Below are 18,147 nucleotides of genomic sequence, written 5' to 3'. Positions count from 1 at the left end.
ATGGGATTTGGGGATTCACCAGAGACAGAGAATTGTGTCGCCTAAAGGAAGGATGGGTTCTGCAAATTTAGACAGCGATTAGCAACCTCTGAGGCTGTAAGCTTAATGACGCAAGCTGTGCTCTCACAATGCCATACTCAACCAGCTATAGTCAGAGACCGGCGAAGTTCCACCACAAAGTACCCCTAACTTACACATAGGTAGCCTAGGCCGTCCTTAAGACCTATTGCTGCCAGATGTGCTGGGGGTTAATGACCCACAATCATAATGCAATTAAGAAATGAAAACAAAATGCATCAATTATTAATTAATGAGATTAATACATAGAATACATTCTATTCTGTAAAATGAATGGATAATTGGATTCAATCACCCAGGGATGTAAAACATCTCACTCAGAAGAGCTGTGTCTTCAACTAAGGACAGGCACCATGTGACCTATAGTAGGGTCAGTTTCCTTGTGAGTGACCCATGGATATAAAACAGGTCGAATGTAGCAATGGTGGGGTTTTGGGTTCATTCATATAGAGACATTATTAAGACTAGAAAGAATTGGTTAATTCCAGGAAGTAGAATCTGCAATCTACAAATATAATGGGCCTGGGCTTCCTCTTTGGAGACTGGAAACTTTGCTCATAGGAAGGATGAGTGTCTGATGATTCAGTCAGGCAAAATAAAACTGGTCCAGAAATTAGATTTCATGGTGATTAAGCCTACAATATAGCTTCACAAGTAAAGCACTTGCCTCAGACATTTGTATTCCTAGTCTAGAGTGCACAGGTTCAAAGCCTGGAAAGGTCAACTGAGCTCTTCTCCTGACTGTGGTCTATACAGTGAGCATGATTACAGTGGCTAATAACAGCACCTGTTATTACTGGGCTTGGATGTATGAGGAAACCAGAAGAAAGTGATAGAAAAGCATTATTTTGAATCTAGTGGCCGAGAACCTGACAAAACAGTATAGGAATGTGTAATCAGCACATGGGTACAGAGCCTTCCATCTGTCATGCTGGATGGTCCAGAGGACTGTCACAGGAAGCCCCGCCCCCAAGACAGGGTGGGCTGAAGTGCTTATCACAGGGACGTATAGCCTTTCACCTGTAGTGCAGGATGAGCTAAGTCGATCAGACCAGGTACACAAAGCCGTTCACCCCCTATCGTAGATAGGTACAAAAAGACTGGAATGGGGCAAAGGATTTAGCAAATAAACAACTGCCTATCCCTCAGACTTGATGTATTCAGATCTGTTCCCAGGACCGAGGAGTTTGGAAAATTGGTCAGGGATCATCATCAATATCAACATCACGCTTTATTAATAATGGATGCACGTGTGGGAATGCCATGGGACGCTTAACTCAAAGCCGGCCATTTGACAGGTTCACTACGGGGATTGACCAGCCATGTTCTTCTTGGTATCTTTCTGGAGGCCGTGCATTGAGGTGGTGGAATTTAACCGACCATCCATACTTTGGCTTTCTCTCTAAAAGAGTGACATCTCAGAGTGATTTGGGGCATTGGACCAATGCAGCACCTGGCCTGTTACTGCAAACACTCCTCTAGAGATGACACTTTTTGTTTTCATGCCCATTCAATCTCTGTCCTCTCACTGGGGAGATCCCATCCAAAGGCGAGATGCACACTCTGTTTCCTCAAATATCCTTTTGTATTCCCATATGTGGGAGAACTCCCTGCATCCCGTTAGCTCTCTTCGATGTTGTCCCTGCTCTGCTTGATGCCACCACCTTCCATGATCCATCAGCATCAGTATCATGCACTTATCCGGTCCAAGCTGGCTTAGCAGTTAGCTTATGGTGTTGCCGTTGCTAGGCCCTAACAGTCTTGCTTTATGAGCTGAACTCTTACCATGGTTGTGAGTAGTATACTAGCCATGGGAGTCGGGAGAACCACCGGGAGAAACACGTGAGAAGTGAGAACAAACAAAATCAAATTGCAGAGAAGAAAATGGTCTCATGAGAAGCCCCATTAATTTGTCCCATCGTTTTCCCTGAATACTTACCCAGTGTTAAAAGAACAATTAAAATGGGAGGGACGACTGGCTCAGGCAGTGCATTATGGAGTTGTGAATTTGGGACGTATTTATTTCAACTCGAGGATGAGTTGATGTTGGCACAGCTGAGGCTACGGATGTCTCTGCTCTCTTCTGCCTCAATCTATTGCCTGACACTGCCTCTGTCTGCGGCTTAGTGGTTTGGCACTGTGGTAGTATGCACACTTAGCGCATGGGCAAGTAACTCACACCTGCATGCCAGCAAACAGGGCTGCATGATCCTGCCCAACTAAGAAACATTTGTATCAATATTACCCAGCTCAGTCAGGTTCCATGCGAGGCCCTTGTGCAGAATGCTGTATGTTCAATTTTACAGTAAGCTGCATCAGTCTGGTGATTCAGGACTCAACCTCATCCATCTAACACCCTGTTATTTTGTCCCTTCTGCAGGAGTCCGATGCGCGTGACAATTGTGCTTGGGGCACATTCGGTCTCTGCCAACGAGGCCACCAAGCAGAGGTTCCGTATCGCCCGCGTCTTCGAGAATGGGTTCAACCCTCAGAGTCTGCAGAATGATATTTTGGTGCTGAAGGTAAGTTTGTCTGCTTCAACAGTGTCCAATCTCTCCTCAGGTCCACCCCGGTGGCATTTACTTGAGCTTTACCTATTGCACTCTCCTGCCTCCCTTCCCCTGGCACTTCTCCTCTCCCTTCCCCCTGCACCTGCACGATCTGAATGACACAAGGCCTAGTAAGATCATATGTTTTGTCCCCCTTTGTCTCCCCTTCCTTGTTCTGTCACGCCTAGAAACACTTGTGTACAGGCGCTTCATAAATTACTTATCATATCATATTCAAGCTGCTACCAGGGTCTCCCAGAGAAAGAGACCAACCCACCGTTGTGGATATACATTTAATTAGAAAGATGCAACATCTTGGTAGAGAGAGCAGTTATTAGTTGTTAAGGATTTCAATCAGGCAATACAACCGGGTCTCGCCTAGCATGTAAAGCACAGGTGAAATACTTATTTATTATGTCTATAGGTTTAATATTCCGAGTGATATACCACTCATATCACACCCGTCTCAAAATACCCCCCAGGTCACAGTGGACCAAGAATCAGGCTGGTTGGTAAACGTAAATATTTATTTATTTGTTTAAGATTCAAATCAACACAAATTAATATATAGATATATATATATGGGGCAGCAATCACCAATCTGGTGACAAAACAATTCAGAAAGGAAGTAAAGCAATTGAATTCACTTATAGTAATACAGAAGATAAAACACAGGAAAGAAAACAGTTTTGGTTGGTGAAAGTTAGCGTTTAAGTTAAGATTCCCCCAACAAAGTTCTCAATTAAAAAATGAGCAATTCTACACAGATGTAAGTAAGTAGCAGGTATTCAGGAATAAAAGAACAGATTACAGTGTTTTAATATAATCTTCCCTCCCCAAACAAGAGAGAAAAACGCTTTTGGAAATGTACACTTTTTAAACTGGCAGTTGAAAATGGCTTTGTGAAACAATGAAAAGTGTGCAAAAATCCTTAAATTGATAGAAATTCTTATGAGAGCAACACTGAACAGGTCCTAACAAACATGAGCTACAAGATGAGCAACAGAAACGACTTTAAATCAGAATGGAAGTTAATAAACACTTTGAATGGGAATTTACACGTGTAAAACTTTAGCAAAATGCAAATTCGCGCCTACATTTCACTATGCGATTTTTAATAAAAATGGGTCAAATACACTGTTTTGTAATGGTTGTGGATGTAGCTACAGGTGTTAGGTTTAACTGAGAGTTCAAATTAGGTCTCTAGCTATAAAATTGAAGAAGTTATGTAAGTTTTATTGAGAGGTGTTTTTGAAAAAATAGAAATTTGGTTTTAAAATGACAGATTGGTTTTATTTAAACTATATTAATGACTAAGAAAAATAGAATATCGCCCGGGAATCTCCACAGTTACGCACAGCCACTTGTAACTCTTCACGTGGCGGATACTACGTTTTCTGTATGGGAATTACTTTATTTAATCCAAATCATTAATGGCTTATGGTTTAATGAAACAAATGAGAAAAAATCAGCGCTTACACTATGGATTACAACAGATTTGCACGAATGGTTCTGACAATATTAGAGGTTCTGAAGTTAAAGATGGGATAGGTTGAGATTGGGATAGGACAATGCAAATATACTATGGGTCAGTAGGATTCCTATTGATACTTACAGTCCATCATAAATTAAGATTGGACCGTCAAGTTCTGTTCTTCACGGATTGGTCTACAGGCAGCAAGGCACTTCTGGCGGAATTGGATCCGCTGGGGCGGTTCTGGTCAATTGGACTGCACCTCAGATTGGATTGGATTGGCTCTTCTGGTCACTGGACACTGTAGATTAGCATGATGGCGAGTTTCAGCGGGCAAGCTTGAATGGTAGCCAGTCAGACTGGAACAGAATTGTTTCCCTTAAGTGGGATGGTTCCGGAATTGGGCCTAGCTGAAGAAGAGTTCAGCAATTGCTGGACTTGGGTTTTGCAAAGTAGTCTGGATCAGGACAAGATGATGAATTCTGGAACAGGGCATCATGTGGCAATCAGGATGGAGTCAGGAATCAGTGTGTCTGTGTGTGGTGAAGTTCCTATATGTATTATGCCAAGTGACATCACAAAGTTTATGGTAGGGGCAGGATTTCAAACCACACCCCCCACGGCTGTGATAGGTCATAGTCACTTGCCTTTTTCTGGTTGGAAGTCAGAAAGCTCTGTCATTTTTTATGATGTGATTTGGGAAATCCCACATTGATTTGAACCACAGTTTAACTTTCCTACAATGCACATTTCTATAAGTATGCCCTCTAATAAAATCAGACACATACATTACATATTTTGTGGGTTATCCTGACACCTAACTCCCATCTCAGTGAGAGCTGTCTTTGTCGTTCTGTGGAGTTTTGTCAATTTTAATCATAACGGTTTGGCCTAACAATTCCTAATTCAGTACATATCTGGGCAATTACCCCTAGAACACGGGTATGCAATATAATATTTGCAGCATCAATAGTTCTGCCACAATGATTCTTTTTGTGTAACTTTGGTTTCTTATGTAGTACAGGGTTCACTCATGTCTTCACAGAAAGAGCATAACATTAGATTTACAACTACCAATTTTTAGATTTGTCCTCCTTCATGTTGCAAAGTTAAAGGTTTTCAAAACTTAATCACAAATAGGCATTTTAAACAACAAATGTCTTTTAGCAGTTTTTTTCTTTGTAACTTTCAACTGGCAACAGCTGTCAAATCCCTTTAATCAGGGTGGGGGTCCAGAGGGAAGGTTCCTGCCCCTCTTCTGCAGGGATCAGTGCTCAGCCTGCCATTGTCCTTGGCTGGGCCAGAGACGAAAGTCTGATGAGGTCTTTGTTCTAAATATGCGAGAACCTCCAGCATCAATTAAGCCTTCCTGCTAACAGGGGAGTGTCAACCTGAAGTGTCATCTTTCCCAGGCTGGGCACTGTCAACTCAGAATTAATTAGTTAACTCTAGACTGGGTTTTGACTTTAAGATTCACTTTAAGGTCTTTCATTTAAAACATATAAAAATGAACACAGTTTATAAGAGATTTGGAAATTTAAAGAATTCGGGCTTTCACAAAAACATGCTTTTAAACATGCGATTGTGCACTTCTTCATGGAAACAGCACGTTTAAACTGAATCCATTACATCAGAGTTTCCTGTGCAGAAATATTTTATTCAGTACCAGTTCTTCTCCTAAATGCTGAGATTTGTTTGCAGTCTGGAAGTATCCAGCCTTTGCTTGGAGCTTTCTCTGCACCGCTGAATTGTTACATCTTTTGCCATTTTTAGCCACATTTTTCCTGTGGAACTGAAAGAAATTTTGCTGGTCTGCCTTTTTCATGAGATACATTCCTTAGCTGCTGTCAGTCAATGAGGCCCGGCTTCTCTGGCCACGCAGGATGATCTGTAATTCTTTTACTCTCAATGATTCACTGAAAAATGAATGGATCTAGCGCCAAAACAGCACTGTGAAGGTTGCAAAAGCTGCATTTTAAAAGGCATTTTCGGTTTTTAGCCCAATTCTGTGGCCTTGCTTCATGTTAACTGTAGGAGCACCCACTGGCATTCTCCTGCAGTGAGAATCCGGTTGTCACCCCCACTTTGACTGTGTGGCAGGGGTGTGCAGCCTTTGGTGAGTGCGACCCATGCACAGTTTTGCAGATTTTTGTGCGAACAGGGATTAGTGCATCCATTTTTGGCTGATTCTTTCCCCATTTGTACAGGGGTACAGTGGGGTGCATCGGCATGGAAAGAAATATCCCACATAGTTCTCTAGAGCAATAACTGCTCACTATATAAAATAACCACAGTTCAGCATTAACTTGCACAGAAAACATAAGACAAACACCTTTTTTTTAAATAGAGGTTATTCAAGTTCTTTGAAACTATGCAATCCATAAACAAGTACATTTAAAATGTTTCCTTAGGTGAAACTTACAAAGTGTAAAAGATGTCCGCAGTCTGGAAGGGAGGTTGCCAGGCTGCCCCTGATGGTGTCATGTTAAATTCCTCTCTGTCGCCAGTCTGAATCAATAGCAGGCCTGGATGAATTGCATCTTCCCAGGCCTACCTTCTGTTTTACACATTTTTGCCGGCGTACTATCCAAGTGGTTAACTTGTGCCACATGAAGATTCCGGTGCAAAGCTGTATGTCTTTGTATCCGCAGTAATGGGACTTTATCAAAATCATTACAAAACGAAACAGAAAAAAAGAAGGTATGGATGGAAAAAATGAAAGAAGGGAGTTGAGGGGGATTTGCTAATCATAAAAAGGGTGTTGTCGCTGCTTTTGCAAAGAGCACCAGCAGTCTGTGAAAACTGATGTTTTCTCATGGATCAGGGTACCTGATACTAGATTAGAACCCTCCATATCCTGTCTTTTTTGCTCAAGCTCTTTAGATCCCTGAGCATAGACGTATGGCAAGGGTTTGCACACTTTTAATGTACATATGTTTTGAACTACAACAACCATCATCCCTAGGAGGCTCTGTCATTGATGATGGATCATTGGAGTTGATGTCCAAACTCCTGGAGAGCCTCAGTTTGCAGACCCCTGGGATTTGGCAATGCCTAATGGGATTTTATAACATTTTGAAAAAATAGTAACTAATGCCCAGCACATAACTGACCCACTCAAAGTTCCTAATCTCAAATCATCCAACTGGCCTTCAGACATCTGGTTCACAGATAAACTCAGTCAACTAACCCCCGAAGGTAGAGCTTGTGAGCGAACCCGGAACAAAACACACTTCCCTGAACATCACAGAAAAGATTTGATCCAAACTGGAGTTATAAACATGTCTGCTCAGAACCAAAATGTCTAATTTTGAGGATTACATCAATGAAGCAAAGGAACACTTGAGAACTGACCACTGCACAGCACACTAGCAGCTGGTCCCAGTCCCTTCCAAACACCCATATTGGGAAAATATCAGGACCACAAGATCGTCAATCTACTGACAATGTATCCATCTCCTTCATCCGCTATATTTCTCTAACACACATTTTCCTTAGTTGAAGTGTGCAAAATCTATAAAATGATCTCCTCCTTCAAGAAACTACCTGGTCAATCTGATATTTGCAATCTAAAGGTCAAAGTTCCATGATCTAGGCTTTCCACCACTGACTTCCCTATCATAGACTTCATCAACGACTCTCTTTGAACCCGTATGGATCCTCCTTAACTAAAACACCCCATTATCACATTGCTTATGAAAGAAAGCAAATGCTGACCCAGAGAATCTATTCTTTTACCTGCCAACATCTATTGCCCAACGTATTGTTTATGCTCTGGAATCAGTAGTCACCTAAGAACATTTAGAGCACATCAAAGAGTAGCATGCAATAAACTATCACCAATCTGGCTTCCAGTCTTGACGTTGAACTAAAAGAACTGTACTTAACATCCAAAAAGAGCTCGAGATAAAGGCCATGCCTATGCACTGATCCTTTTGAAGCTATAAGCCACATTCGATATTGTTGACCACGATCATCCGACCGTCTAAGCAAGGTTGTACGAGTCAATCACAAAGCTCTAACTCAGTATTCATCCTTCCTAGATGACCATACCCACCAAGTTAAATTAGACCGAGGTACATCAATAATCGGTAACATCTTGCGCAGAGTACCCTAAGGATTGCCCCTCGCTCTTTAACATCTACATGGCTGTATTGGCCCCACTCATCATATTATACAATATTGGTTTCCACATCTATGAGGATGATTCCCAATTCTGTCCGGACGCCAATTACAAACATATCAAGCTAAGTAAGTACCAAATGTTGGCAACTCTCGTCCCCTGCACACTATCTTAGGGCTGAAGTCAAACAATTCCATATGTATAGTCATAGATTGTCTTTTCAAGTAGCGTGTAGTCATTTTGAGAGCATGTTATTAGATAAATTATATAATGGTTAATTAATATTTGTTTAACAAAAAGGCACATTTTAATAGTTTGATATAACAAAAAAAGACTCAACGCATTTCGAGAGTTCCTCTCTTCATCAGGGGTGTGATTCAATCAAGTTTCTAAAAATAATCCAGAAAGATTCATGAGTGGGTATTCATATCATCTTATCTGACCTCATACAAAACTATATAATTCGCTCAATGTATGGTAGTTATAAATCTGAAATATGTACCTCATAGCTTCCATGGATCTGATTGTACCCATCTATTCAAGTAAGCCACCATTCTTAAATGTCCAGTATGGGGAAAGTAAGGTGCTGTTCCTAATGAAAATCAAATTAAATAATAGAAGCTATTGGTATCTTGAAATAAAATGCCTAGCATGTAGGGATAGCTCCACCATGTACGTACATCTCACCTCCGTCTCTTGTAAATCGGAAACCTTGTGTTCATGATTGTGATGCCTGTCAATGTGACAGTCACCTGGCCTGTGAAAGCAGATAACCATATAAGAAGATATCTCCTAGAAAATGCATAAACGTACCATGTTTCTGTGAGTTAAACATATAAAGTGTTAAATCTGACAGCTAAAGTATTAACTCACCTCTCTTGCAGCTCACTCTGCGCACTAATGGCAGAGACCAATGTATTAGAGATTTGCCCCCAAGAAACAAACAAACAGGGATCCACTTCTATTCTTTGAAATATATGGACATAAACCATTAAAACATTGCTGGGATCTTTATCTTGTAATATTGTGTAAAGTATCCTACTGGTAAAGCAATAAAATCTCCACTCACCTCAGTATTGGTGGATGGTATCTGAGGTTTATTCAATGTTGATATTTTTATCCCACCTATTTAAGGAAACAAATTGCTAATTATTTAATAATGGTGGTCCAGCCCTAAAGTTAGGACCAGTACAACAATTCCCCTAATTCACTTCTACTCACGCTGATCTCCCAAAAGGATTAAAGATCATCTCATTGCGTCCGTGTGTGTGGAAAACAATAAGCTATGGCCCCCAAAATGGCAGCCATTTCTACTTGCGTGTTGGAATGTCTTGCTGACGTCATCGCGTAGTGGCAGCGATGATGTCATGTTAGTAAACAAGTCGTCTATCTATTGTGTCAAACACATATGTGCAGTAGCTGATCAAATTTTGATAAAACTATTATGCATCTCAAGTGCCCTTGAAATCCTCTAAAGTGACAATATGTCTCAAATTAAACTGACCTCTATTGCTATAGCATATCCAAGAAAACAACCAATTGTCTAGTAACTGTCTATGCCATGAGTATGGTTCGTGCCACTGAGGATGCAGAAACTGCTATTTCCATTGAGTGAAGTAAATTAATCACCTTGTGTGGTGAAAGCTCAAATGCAATATTAACATGTTGGAGTGATGGTGATCAAAAAGTGTTGTTTGATGTGCCCCTCTAATTAAAAATGGCAAAGAAAGGAACATTGTATGTTGCATAGTCCATATGTACGAGTAATTGAAACCTTTGTCCAATGCTGTATCAGCCCATTGTTGACAAACATTATCCCCCTGAAATGCTGCCATATTGTATATGTATAGTCCATGTCAGTGGTTTATAGTCTGTCAGTATCAGATGTACTGGTTGCACAAGGCAGTTAAGTCACTCAATACTGGGGTACCAAATAAAATGTAACATTTCCCTCCCATTAGGTCACATTCTATTGTTGTCAATAGCTCATATCATTTAACTGGTTAAGAAATATATATATATATATATATATATATATATATATATATATATATATATATATATATATATATATATATATATATATATATATATATATATATAGATATAGAGAGAGAGAGATTTTATTGTGCATATTAGCCAAAAACAATTTCAGCTTTTTACACAGTATATCAAAAGAGAATAAAACATTTACATTACAAAATTATACAATCAAATAATCAACCAATTTTAAAACTTTAAGTAGTTTCACTACTTCCATTGACAAAAAAACTTCATTGCCAGCAATTATTCTTTCCCAAAAGTCATCAGGGTCAGGCCATCTCCCTCTATCAAAAAACCTCTGAAATCTCCCTTGAATCAGTGCCCTTGTTCCTGAACAGGATAGGATTAAATGTTTCATAGTCTGTTTGACGTTTCCATTACATTCTTGCCAGACATCAGATGGATAGACATGCGTGTCACGAATGTGTAGTATTTCCAACATTGGTAAAATATTTAATTTAAATTGAAGATAATTCATCCTAGCCTTGGGGTCCGGAAACTGTTTTAGGTAAGTAGGAGGGGTAGCTCTAAGTCTATCATATATGGAGAAGTTAGTAGATAGTTTAGCTGTCCGGACCCCCTCAATAGTCCTAGACCAGTCCCTTCTCTTAATAAATTCCTTCGATCTTAGGGGGTTGGAACTCAGGGTATCGACATCCGAATCTGCTGCAGTGATGATATCAAGACATTTTATTTTAAGCATTTCCAAAAAAGTATTATCCCCCTTAATCATTTGGCAGTGAACGTCCTCATACAGAGTGTTACGTTGGGGATCCTTTATCAGTCTAAACAATGAAACCCATCTTAATTCCATAGAGAATAAGAGGGAAAGGAGACCCAACTCATATTGAACCAAAGCCATTGGACAGAGTTTGGGAGGCTGAGAACTCTTTTACATAACTTCGCGTCAACACATTCCCAGTTAATAAAGAAACCTTGAATATTGCACTCAAGACCAAAGAGCAGCATTGGTATGACCTTACCCACATAGTACTTTATCAAGGGGATAAGTGTTAATTTACAATATTTTAGGTGTATCTTTATCATGTGAGAACCCAATTTTGCTGCTTTCAGGTCTATTATGCTTATCAGATCTAATTTATTGGAGCATGGGGTGATCTTCGAACCAAGATAAATGAGTTCCCCCACCACTGGTACAACCGTGCCATTGATTTTCCAAGAAAATCGCTTCGTTTTCATCAACGGGCGCTTAGAAATCATCACTTTGGATTTATCTGGGTTGATTTTCAGATCATTAGCTAATGCATAGTCTCCCAGTGCCTTCATTAGCCTCTGTAGGCCTATTTGCGTATCATCCAAAACCGAGACGTCATCCGCCTAGACTAAAAATGAAAGCTCGGTTTTACCAATCTTAGGGCTGGCCAACAAAAGAGTCAAGAAGGAATTTAATATTTCTGAGATATAAAAAAATGTTTTTTTAAAAAAAAAAGACATATTTTATCTGTATAGTCCATGTCAGTGGTTTATAGTCTGTCAGTATCAGATGCACTGGTTGCACAAGGCAATTAGTTCACTCAATACTGGGGTACCAAATAGCATTTAACATTTCCCTCCCATAAGGTCACATTATATAGTTGTTAACAGCTCATATAATTCAACCGGTTAAGACATCAAATTCAAAGATCTTATTAAACCAATGATATGATCAATGATCATCACTTCATTCTCATTCATTAGAGTGTACAGTCTAATCGGTAGTGTACCAATGCCTGATGATTATGCAAGATCGGATGCATCAGCACATGCTCTGCCTGAATGGATCTAAGGCTGGAGCAAAGGCTGATATTCTATTGATGGGCCCGATAGCACCCATGACACCTTCTTGCATCTAGCAGTAGTCCCATTAGCAACCTATCCCAAGCCAGTATGAAAGGTCCGTAAGGTGTTTTATCATGACCTCTCATTGTATCATAAGTTAATACAGGGACCTAAAAATGTTCCTTTGAGGCTGACTTCTATGTGTGGTGATACACTACTACAGTCTTCCCACAGAATCATGTTGCTCCATACGTATACTACTGTGACATCATCTACATAGGGTTAACCCATAATGCACTCACCAAATACCAAAAATGCAAAATCAACGCAGCACAGTTCCTGATGGCGTACAGTTCTTAGATACACACTGAAGTGCCTGGAAATCTGGGCACCATCTAACCTCTGCCGAGCAGTCCAACCGTACCACCTAACCGGTCACCTGAGTTCAACCACCCTCAATCTTCAGGCCATCAGATTGACAAGTTACAGACACTTTGGAGACCAAACTCTACAGGTCCAAGGTTCAACCCTGTGGATAGCTGCTTTGCCAAACTACCTCAGCCTTGAAGCTGGTTTCTTGGAATTCTGCAGAGCTTTGAAAACTCCCCTCTTCCACAAAGCTTTCAACCTGGAATCCTCCCAAAGCAACATAAATGAACATGTTGTATATCTCATAACTGACAGGGCTGACTGGTCAGAAGCTCAAGAACCACCACTTGCTTGCAAATGTATGTTATGATATGATATGATATGGCATTTATAACACGGCTGTACACTAGTTTTTCTAGGCGCCACAAGACAAAGGAAGAAAGACATAATGAAGACAAGACAAATGATCCTACGAGGCCTTGTGTCATTCGGATCATGCAAGTGCAACAATAGAAGTGCAAGGGGAAGGAGAGGGGGAATTGCAAGGGAGTGGAAGGGGGAAGTGCAATCAGGGCAGCATGGCTCTAAGTAAATGCAGCCAGGGAAGCACAGCTCTAGGTAAGTGCAAAGAGGCTGGGGGAGATGTAGGGGTTACAGTTACAGCTCCTAAGTACATGGTAGGCCAGGAGGAAGTGCAAAGGAAGACTCGTCATGGATGGAGCATGGTACCCAATGAAACTATGAGGGAACCAGGCTGCCATTCGGTGCAGGTAAGTTAGCAATTGAGCGAGAGAGAGAAGGCAGAGGAGAAAAGGAGGGTCTTGAGCTGCTTCTAGACCTTCAGGTGTTCCGGCTCAAGTCTGAGAGGGGCAGGGAGGCTGTTCCAGAGGGAGGCACCTGCATAGGAGAGAGATCTACCCCCAACTCTCTGCCTGGAGAAGCGTCCGACCCTCAGAGAGTTGGGGGTAGCTGAGCGAAGGGCTCTAGAAGGAAGGTATTTTAGAACACAGAGTATGATGTAGTACGGGCCCTGTCCCCAGAAAGCCTTGTGGACAATGGAGAGGGTCTTGAACTTGATCCTTGCAGCCACCGGAAGCCAGTGGAGAGATTTCAGGCTGGAGAGATACGGTCCCTGGGCTTGAGGCCAGGGATAAGTCTTTCAGTCCTGTTCTGGATTACCTGCATGGGGGATGAGTAGAGGTAGGCAGATTGCGAAAGAGGCTGTTGCAGTAGTCCAGCTTGGAGAGAACCAGGGCTCTGGAGACAGTGAGCTTCTTGGGGAAAGTGAGAAAAGGAAGAATACCTCTGAAGAGGTGCAGCTGGAGTGGGCCTATTTGGCAAGGTCTGTGATATGAGGAAAGAAGGAGCGAGTGGAGTTGAAGATGACAATAAGGTGTTTTGCCTCACACGAAGGTGAAGGTAGAGGGCCGAAGGAGGGCAGTCAGAGTGAGAGATGGGAAGTGGGAGAAGGATCTCTGTCCTACTGGCATTACAGCAAAGATCGTTGGACGTGCACCAATCGCGGATAGACAGTCAGGAATGAGCGAGGGATGAGAGGAGGCTGAGGGAAGCCTGAAAGAGAACTGAATGTTATCTGCTTAACACTGAAAGTTAGAAGAGAAGGTGGAGATCAGGTGGGCCAAAGGGGCCTGATAGATATTGAAGAGTAAGGGGGAGAGGATAGCACCCTGGGGAACACCAAATGTGGAGAGAGACGTGGTGGAGAGAAAGGACCCAAGTTGGACCAGGGAGGGACGGTCCAGTGGGAAGGAGGTCAGTACGCCAGTGCCTGATCCGTGATGCCCAGGTTCACACAATCTGTTGATTGGGGTGGCGTGATTGACCATGTTGAAAGCAGAGGAAAGGTCAAGCGGGATAGGGACAGAGGGAGAGCTGGATTCAAGGTTAGAGAGCAGATCTTCACGGGTGTTCAGGTGAGCAGTTTCCATACCTCTGTTCTGAAGTCAGACTGATGGTCATGGACGCAGCCAACATATTCAGTGTGGAGAGTACGTTGAGAGAAGGCCAGCTTTTTCAGGAGTTTGCCCAGGAAAGGAGTGATAGAAATTGGGTGATAGTTTGCCGGACATGAAGGATCGGCAGAAGGCTTTTTTAGGACTAAGTTCAGAAGGGAGTGCTTGAGGAGAAAGGGATAAGATCCAGTGGTGAAAGAGTTATTGCAGAAATCGGCCAAGGCTGGAGTGAGGTTGGCAATGTGGTCGTTGATCATTCTGGAGGAGCAGGGGAGCACCTGTTTGGATCACACTTTCATAGATCAGATTTCTCTAGAGACATTGTCAGGGGTTGTCAGAGAAAAGGAGAAAAAAGGATGCAGAAGGGAAGAGGTGGCCAAAGGGGGCATGAGAGAGGTAGAGGGAGAGGAAGAGGAAAGCAAGGAAATTATGTCCTGAGTTTTAGTGGTGTCCACTCCCAGAGCCATACAAAGGGCCTGGGAGTGGACAGGAGAGGTGGAGACGGCAGTGGGATTGGCCAGCTCCTTGCCGATTCTAAAGTGTTTGTCTGTGTTGTTAGAGGCTGCAGAGACACAGGTTTGGATATGGACCTTCTTCTTGGAGAGGACAGAGAGTCTGTAATGCCTTTGGAGCAGGTGGCAGGCCAGTTTGTCAGAGGATGGGCCCGAAGCCCTGCACTTTCTCTCAGCCACCCTGCACTTGCGTTTGCAAGGAGGTAGGCTTAAGACGGATTCTCATGACAGGTGCAAGGATGTCCAAAGTGTTGGAGATAAAAAAGATGCAGGTTAGAGAGGGCTGTGTCAGAGTGCGAGTCAGCCACAGGAGTAGAAGAAGCTAAGAATGTAGAGACAAAGGCGTCCACTGACACTCGCTTCATGGCCCGAATGACAGAGAAGGAAGGTGGCAGTGCCGGGGTAGGCTTTGCTTAAGTGGTAAGAAGTTTCATTTGAGAAGAGAGCAGAAAGTGGTCAGTCCAGAGAGAGGGTTAGAGAGGGGGATGTCTGAGGAGATGAGAACATCCAAGGTGTGTCCAGCCAAGTGTGTCAGACCAGAGGGTAGAATGGAAAAGAGAGAGTGTCGCATAGGTTGCGGAAGAGCCCAGAGGATGGATTAGAAGCATCCAGGTGGATGGTAAGGTCTCTGAGGAGAAGTTAAGAGTTTGAGGCAAGGAGGGAAGAAAAGAGGTCTGCCCATTCTAAGAGGAAGAGGGTGGCCTGGCCAGGTGGCCTGTAGATGGTGGCCACAATCAGAGAGAGGCCAGGAGAGATATAGAGCCTAGGAGCATTCAAAGGAGGAGTAGGCCTGCGTAGGAATTACAGAAGCCCATTCCAGAAGGTTCAGGGCCACTCCACCTTCTGGCCGGTTGGTTCTGGGCTCGAAGAGGATCTTAGCCCTCAGGGAGGAGAGTGTCAAAACCTGTGACAGAGCTGGACATGAACCATGTCTCAGTGAGAGCAAGGACATCCAGGTCAAGGTTTTCGAGGAGGTGGGAGATGTCAGAGGAATGTGTGACAGCTCAGTTGAGAGTATCTACGTGGAGCAGGTTTTCACATTTCAAAGACTTCCAGGGTGGGGGGCAGGAGTGAGGTACACACAGAAGAGTGGGTAGACAGGCATGAGAGTGGGCAGAGGAAATATATGGAGGTGGCATAGAGAACAAAGCTTACAAGGAGGTGGGTGCCAGAGAGACAACAAAGGAGGAAGATGGTGGCAGAGGGGAGAGAGTTGTTAGATGGAGCAGCAGGAAAAGGGAGATGTCTATCAATAAAGGGGAGATTAGGCTGAGAGCCAATGAGAGTACCATTTAGATAAACATTGATGGTGGTCTTGGAGGAATGGAAGGGGCCACACAGACATCCCACTGGATGCCACCATTAATGTGAGAGGAAAGGAAAGGAGAGAGAACAGTGATCGTATGAGGGGTACATAGGTCTGGAGAGAGAACAACAAAGAGGATGTTGGAGAGAGTCTGTCTGGAGGAAGCGCAGATGTGGGTATGAGCGATAGAGAGACCTGGGTTGGAGACCAGGATATTTCTCTTGAACCTTTTCCTTTGAGACTTAGTGAGAGCGATATGTTAGGAGATGGAGTAGCAGTTTGGGAAGATGGGAGAGATTGAGAGCACCATCGAGGGTGCGAGGAGGCAAGAAGGGAGAGTGAGGGAGGAAAAAGAGGCACCGCCCATGTATAAACATAGCAGATGGCCCACTGATGCCGATTATATGGCTTGTCTGTCGTGCGCCCTTCCTCATTCCTTTTAGGATTCCTTGCTACCAAGCCTTCTAATGGAGCAGGAGGGGTCCATAACATCACTATTGATGGGTCTGTCCTTGAACCTCAATGTATAGCCTGTTTCTGCAACCTACATTCCACTCTCGTGCATCCTTTTCTACTGTGTACAATGCCTTATATCTCCCATCGCACCCAGCAGTGCATGGCACCTGTGACATATATTGCCTTAATAAATGTTGGAAAATATAAACTACATATATATACGTATTGTTCTTTGACTATTCGTCATTCAGGATTGCTTATAGGGGACCAATTCTTCCCCCAGACCTAAAAAAATAAAAAACACCAGCTGTCTGAAAATCTCCTAATGTCCCTATAATCCATTCCTTGGCTACCTGACAATGAACTCCTGATTTAGTGCAAAACACACAAAACAATGCCTCAGTGTTTTAATAGGGACATTCCAATCTGGTGCTTGCAGAACGTAGCCTAGAGGCTGCATTTTCATTGTTCGGACGAAGTGGTTGTCATATTGTTACAAGTGGGGTTAAAGTTCCCTCCACATAGTTCTGTGGAAGGTCAGATTAGGGTGTGGGCGGGACCCAGAGTAAGGGAAGTGACGGGGAGTTGGGGAGGGGAGTTAGTTTAATAAAGGAAGGAGTTGAGACCGGTCATCCCGCATGGGCCTCCTCATTGATTGCGCATGAATACAGAAGCGGCCGCATGCCGCCTGTGAGTTTGCCGGTCCTGCTCCCCCCCCAGCTAAACAATGATATGGTAAGAGGGCCCCTGAAATCTATACACAGCTCCCATAATGCACTGTTGTAAGAAAGAAGATCAAGGTTGGCCAATGTGAACCCCTCAGTCTTTTTGCTGTCTGCCTTCTTCTATCATGATTTTCTCAATCTAAGTCTAACCCTGATTGTTCTGCTTCCTGTTGGCTTCATAACAAATCCTTTGCTTCTTATTTTTCTCCAGCTGGACCGGGCTGCCACACTCAATAGGTCTGTACAGGTGGTGCGGCTCCCGAGCCAAGATGAGAATGTTGCAGCGGGCACCCAATGTGTGGCGGCAGGCTGGGGGAGGCTGGGGACCGAGGGGCGTGCCCCCAACCTCCTACAGGAACTGAACGTGACTGTGACTGAAAGGAACCTCTGCCGGCCAAACAACATCTGCACCGGAGTGTTCATGCGCCAGGCTGGCATCTGTTTTGTGAGTATCTGCCCGGCCGTGAATCCTAATCCAGAACCCTCCCGTTCAAACAGATTCATAACATCTGGGGAAGTCCTTGTGAGTCTGAATTCTCCGGCACACACAGCTCTTGTAGGGTACCAGAGAAGAAATTGTAGAAATGTGAACTGAACAACAGCTTCCCAGATCCATCAACGTTCAAGAGGTAGTGGTGTCCCCTGCTTCAACATGGCTTAACTGGCTTGTGAATACTAGGTTTCTTAGCCGAGATGCCCATTCCATCATGTCTACCGTGGTTGCACATTCACTACAGTGAATTTGGCGTCTTCTTGTTCT

At 43.2% G+C, this 18,147-nt stretch overlaps 1 protein-coding gene across 2 annotated transcripts in view; it reads left to right on the top strand.

Annotated features, from left to right (window-relative positions):
- Window positions 1–18,147, top strand: part of LOC138569574 (myeloblastin-like) — a 232,127-nt gene that overhangs the window by 200,491 nt on the left and 13,489 nt on the right. For both annotated transcript variants that reach the window (XM_069647663.1, XM_069647671.1), the window contains 2 exons: window positions 2,459–2,600; window positions 17,599–17,832. In XM_069647663.1, coding sequence (XP_069503764.1) covers window positions 2,459–2,600; window positions 17,599–17,832 — 376 coding nt within the window. The remainder of the gene's footprint in view (window positions 1–2,458; window positions 2,601–17,598; window positions 17,833–18,147) is intronic.

The sequence above is a fragment of the Ambystoma mexicanum genome, chromosome 1p (genome assembly GCF_040938575.1).
Source record: "Ambystoma mexicanum isolate Mex_15411 chromosome 1p, UKY_AmexF1_1, whole genome shotgun sequence".
NCBI lineage: Eukaryota > Metazoa > Chordata > Amphibia > Caudata > Ambystomatidae > Ambystoma > Ambystoma mexicanum.
Note: the sequence above shows the minus strand (reverse complement) of the source record. Positions and strands in the feature narration are given on the sequence as shown.